Here is a 5652-nt window from a genome sequence, read left to right as displayed (position 1 = left end):
AGAATTCGTACTGGAACTTCGACATGACTAAATAAAAAACATTTGTCCGACAAAATGGAAACAGAAAATTGGAGCAGTTTGGCAACCTAAATATGTTGCTTCGTGGCTGATCTATCTGATCTTCTCCTTTTCATCTTGGACCGGTTTGCCTATATAGATGGGTTATTGACCAAGCGTGAGGTCAAGATGGCTGGATATTAGCCAAGATCTTTTTTTGTGTGTTTGTCGAAAAGACAGCTGTTGGTGCTGTGTCGCTGTGCTGGCGCATTTAACATTCGTTCGTTCTTTCGGACAATCAATCAATAATGCATGTATTTATTTATTCACTCATTCAATCAATTAATTATATATCTGTCAAAATAACAAAAATCCTAATCCCGCAAATGGCAAATCTGACCCTTTGGTACATGTTTCAGGTTATCGTAGCAAAACATATTGCCAATCAGTACAGGCCACATGTGCGCATGTCAGACGTAGTCATGCTGCCACCATACAGAGTACAAAGAAGTAAAATAAGCGAGCGACTGAAGGGAGCCTATGAAGAAATCTTAGTCACCACTGTAACAAAGGGTCAAGGTAAGGTATATTGAACCATCATATTTCTGCCTGCTTTGCCCGTTAATAATGAATACTGTAAGTTTTCGGCGAAGTTACAATAACAGACAAATTGTTCTTTCGGTCGAGTGGAAGTGAAAGCACAACGACCCTCAAAACAAGAGCTTAAAGTTGACGACAATATTAACAACCCCTTTCTGTCGTGTTCAGCCGCAACCATCGGCATTAGACGTAGATTCCGATAGTTTATACTGCTGTTACAATGTGAGTCAATGCCGTGTGAACAAGAGCAACGTTTCCCACCCAGCAATGTACTCTCTTGAAGCGTAAGACTACATGTACTTGTGTCGTATTCCTTTTTTAGGAAGCGAATGGGATTACGTCATAATCTCTCTGGTTCAATCAATGGAGAAAGACAAAATCGATCTATAACCGACTCAAAGCTGACTCCAGGAACATCTGGGATTTTTGACGGATGAACATCAAATGAACGTGGCACTTGCGCGTGCACGCAAAGGGCTTTGTATTATTGATAAGCGGAAAAGAATCAACTGTGTCGCACTATGCATTCTCTAACAACCAAGGTATCTACTCCCCCTTGGATGGGATGCTAGTCCATCGTAGTGTTGTTCCAAGCAGTGTGTAGCCGGTGCCCATTTGCACACCTGGGTCGAGAGAGACAGAGTGGAGTTTCTTGCCGAAGGGAAACACGTTGACGGAATTAGGTCTCGAAGCAGTGACCACTACATATCTGTCCCTCTCTAAAGTCTACTCTGGGACCTTTACTCGCCGCGACAACTAGTATAAAAGAACGGTGAAGCTGACGAGTTACAACTCAGATGAGGAAATTTTTATGACACAATCAATGTTACTACAATGAAATGAACTTTCTTTCTCCTTGAAAGTTGTAAGCCTCATCTTTAACTTTTCATTTGGCCCATTCTCGCCAATTCACTGATGGTTTCCCTTGGAATCCAGCCCAATTGTTTGGTTTCACTGCCAGGAACGAAGACACCAATTGCCTTTTCGTTCCCTCGCGATAACTCCATTTTAATCTCTTGCAAATGGAGATTGATGCCCTTTTCGCAAAGACAGCAGTTCCTGTATTTTAGAAACTCCCTCCTTAGACTTGGACAATCCTGTTAGAGACACATTAACTTGTACAAAACAAAGGAGGATCAAGTTAACTTGATAGTAAACCCGTCCATCTTGAAAATTATCCAGAATACATATCGAGGACAATGCGTTGAGCGAGAGGGCCCTTATTCCTGTTCCGCGAATCCCTCTTACCCCGCCCTGAAAATGGGTTCCATGCCCGTTTTCAGGGCGGGGTAAGAGGGAGTCCCGGAACAGGACTAGAGGGCCCTGGGAGAGACAAGAGTTTCCAGTATCTCCTGGGTAATTTAAAAAATGGCGAACGAAATTGCCTATCAATGCAAAAACCTTTATTCAGTTAAGGGCTAAGTGAAACAAGTCTTTATGAATCATGGCTTCTGGTTGCCAGCTTGTAAGCCAAACAGGATGTCATGTGGAACCAATGTACAGATCTCCTACTAACAGGTAACTTTATAATTAAGAAATATGGACTGCAATCAGTATGTGGAGCATTTAAAGGATTCTCGCCACATCCCAGACTTTAATTGTCAGCTAGAATCCTCATTAAGCTTCATCAGATTATAAGATGATAACTACGCTGCTTCTTTCCATTACCATAAACAGCTTGCATGCATTACATTTGCAAAACTTTATTGTAAATCATTATCTAGCGTAAAAGAAAAAAAATCAATATTGTGTTATCATGTATTTGTATTTCTTTGTCTCGATCTATTGCCACTAATCTTTCGCTGAGAATTGAAGGTTTATATACAAACTATGTTATTTTTTTTCTTCATCTGTCTTTTGGCTACCCTGGGGCGGGGGGTGAGGGGGGTGCGCTCTCGACGCAATTTGTGCGGCCTCCTCTTTCTGGAATTTCCGGATTCGCCCCTGGCACATAATCAACGTCAGAACATGTGAACTAAAGGGCCACTGCCAGCACGGCGTCTGGGTGACCTCTCAAATGGTCTAAATGAGCCCCCACTTCCAAAAATTAATTGGAACGCTGCAGTTCAACACTACCCAACTCAGTGCTCTCTATTTTTGTGTAACAAGTACCATAGGCAACGCAGTTTACGCTCGTGGAGCGTGTAGTTTATTTTTAATTTTTTTTTTTTTTTTGGAACGATACCGGATTCCGACATTGTATTGTGACACCAACTTGCGAGATCTAGTTGTGTTTATATTAGTAACGTAATCAATACCCCTGATTTACCACTCGCAGATCGCGAGATCATATTAAAGAATACTTGATTCATTGTAATTCTGTCTAATTCTCTCAATACACAAGCCGACATTAAAAATAGGAGTTCACCAGCAATCACGTCTCTCTATATATATCGTTTCAACGAACGACATAAAACGTTACATTTTTTAAGTTACAAATTATTTACAATTCACACTACTTACAATGCCAATCGTAATACTGACGAGACCACTTACAACCCTACCAGAAGTACTAATATTAACAGCTCCAAAATGTAACCATATCACCAAAAGATTCCGAAGACCCGCCCAACTGGTTCACTTGGTTCCTTCTGCAGTTTTGAATGTAAAGCTTTGCGATACGCAGAAGATAATTTGTAAGGGGCATTACGGTGCCCTGTAAGGGACATGAGATCCAAAATCTATACTTATCTAGCACTTTCACTTAATTATCTAGAACTGCTAGTTATTATCTAGTACCGTCACTTAATTATCTTAGACTAGAACTGCTACTTATTATCACCTATTATTAAACCCTTATTAAATCCTAACCCTAAAGCTAATCCTAGGCCTAAGGTAGCTTTTTATGAATGTTTAGGATACTTTCTGTATTGGTAAAACAATGACCTGTGACCTGTGTTTTGTACCTGCCGATGATTAAGTGACAGTGCTAGATAATAAGTAGCAGTGCTAGGTAATTTATTGACACTGCCAGATAGATAAGTGACAGTGATAGATAAGTATAGTTTTTGAATTTCATATCCCTTACAGGGCACCGTGGGGCATGGCTAGATGTTAGTTGCTTCTTCCGCAGTCTTGCTTCGTTTGATTAGTAGTGGTAGAGAGTTGCTGCGTGTTGTCCCTTGATCCCGGCCACGTGTTTGATTTTGTCATTCGTTGAACCGTCAACATCTCACAAGAACAGGCGTCCCGCCATATAATGGTGTCGCAGATATTTTGCATTTCGGCTGTGAGTTCCTATATGTATTGACTTGAGCGTGTCTCGATGCGTTGCCTCTACATTGCGATGTATTGGATAACGTTTGATTATGCTGTGAAAAAACATCGACACCTAACCAACTTCAAAGAAACTGTTCTGTTGTTAATGTTTTGTTTGAATTTAATGACAACTGGTGCGCAGGTCTTAAAAACCTTCTCCTTTTATCCTTTCTTTTCTTCTGTATCTTGTAAAGACTGACGTTTCAAAGCAAGGAATCTAGCAGTTATTTTGCTTTTTCGCCGGGTCTGAAACACGCTAAAAAAGACCTGCTTTTTCAGGTAAGGCAACATGTACTTTAAACGTTTGTCCATGCGAGCGAGTTTAGTTTTTGCGGGGGTTAGGGTTTGATCAATACCATAGTGAAATGACCGGATTACTGAAACACACAGCTTTCTGGAAAACGGTCTACGGTGGTGTTGTCTATCCAACTCAGTAAGCCTTATCCGATATGTTGCTGTGCGTGTTTACTTCTTGTGTTTACCCCTTCTCTGCCAGATGCAACGGTATCTTTACGGCATTGTTTGCAGAGGAGTAGCTTGCGAAATTCTCGTCTGAAAGCGGAATTCATTCCTGCGTACACGAATGGGTTTATTGTGTTGGAGAAATAGAGGAGAAACATACACAAGAGTTCGACGTTTCGAGGAATTTTTTCCTCAAGGAAGAAACGCCGTAGGATTACAATGATCCAAAATGGTACCCAACATACCATGAAGGCAAACACGACTGCAAAGAGGGATTTACTGATATTTATTTCGTGCCTGATGCCCGTGGTAACGCTTTGCTGAATATTAGTTGAAGCATTTTCGTTGTGCTGGTGTATCATCTTCGAGACTTTTCGGTAGCAGAAAACAGTTGTTATCAGAGGTGTCAAAAAGAAGAGAACGAGGACAATGCAGTAATGAATCATTTTCCCAGCATAGCTGTGATGTTCAAGGGAACACCGCGCATACCCTGGAATGAACCGGTGCTCTTGAAAACCTGCAATCCGCGGAACGGCAATGTAGCAAGCAACAACGATCCACACACACGTGAGGAAAGCAATAGACTTCCGCTTTGAAAACCACCTCCTGTATATCTCGTCTGGCTTGCACATCCTCACATATCGATTCACAGCCGTCATACCCATCGTTACGGGGGAAACGTATATTACAAACAAGCCAAAGAAAGCGTGAAAATGGCAAACCACGTCACCGAAAACCCATTTACTGGCTACAAGCACGCCGCAAACGAAAGGCATCACGAAAATGGCGGATAGCAGATCACTCAGTGCTAGAGCAACGATGTACATGTTAGTCGTTGACCGAAGTCGAACGTTCTTGAAAACTGCGATGCAGACTAACGTGTTTCCTGTTAGCGACAAAACGTTTAAAGACAATATCGACAAAACTTCCAAGGCGGTTATAAAGAGGCTTCGAGAACTCAGTTCATCGGTCATCTTAGCGCGACTGCTAAGATTTAATATTTACCACAATTTTAAAAAGAGCAGTCAGTTTTGTTTTGCCACATGTCTCGTCAGCCAATAACTTGTTGTCATTTCAATATCCTAGTGTCTAAAGATTTGATTTTTTTAATCCCTATATCGAAATTGTTTATCTTGTTCATTTGTTCAGAACTCGATATCAGCTCTAAATTCAAAATCACTCGCTAGGTTTCCCGTGTTGTTGTTGTTGCTGTTTTTTTTTTTTCCTGACTCTAACCCTAACCCTTCTGTTGTTATTCTTGGTATTTATATTCAGTATCAGACAACATTGCACTATTAAATTACCTTACAGCTTGGATATCACATTATGTACAGT

General features: G+C 41.0%; 1 protein-coding gene across 1 annotated transcript; it reads right to left on the bottom strand.

The window, feature by feature from the left end:
* Window positions 1-2293: 2293 nt before the first annotated feature.
* Window positions 2294-5291, bottom strand: LOC137970919 (melatonin receptor type 1C-like). The gene has a single exon (XM_068817580.1). The coding sequence runs from the start codon at window positions 5289-5291 to the stop codon at window positions 4296-4298; it is 996 nt and encodes a 331-aa protein (XP_068673681.1). The 3' UTR covers window positions 2294-4295.
* Window positions 5292-5652: the final 361 nt, after the last annotated feature.

The sequence above is a fragment of the Montipora foliosa genome, chromosome 9 (genome assembly GCF_036669935.1).
Source record: "Montipora foliosa isolate CH-2021 chromosome 9, ASM3666993v2, whole genome shotgun sequence".
Lineage (NCBI taxonomy): Eukaryota > Metazoa > Cnidaria > Anthozoa > Scleractinia > Acroporidae > Montipora > Montipora foliosa.
Note: the sequence above shows the minus strand (reverse complement) of the source record. Positions and strands in the feature narration are given on the sequence as shown.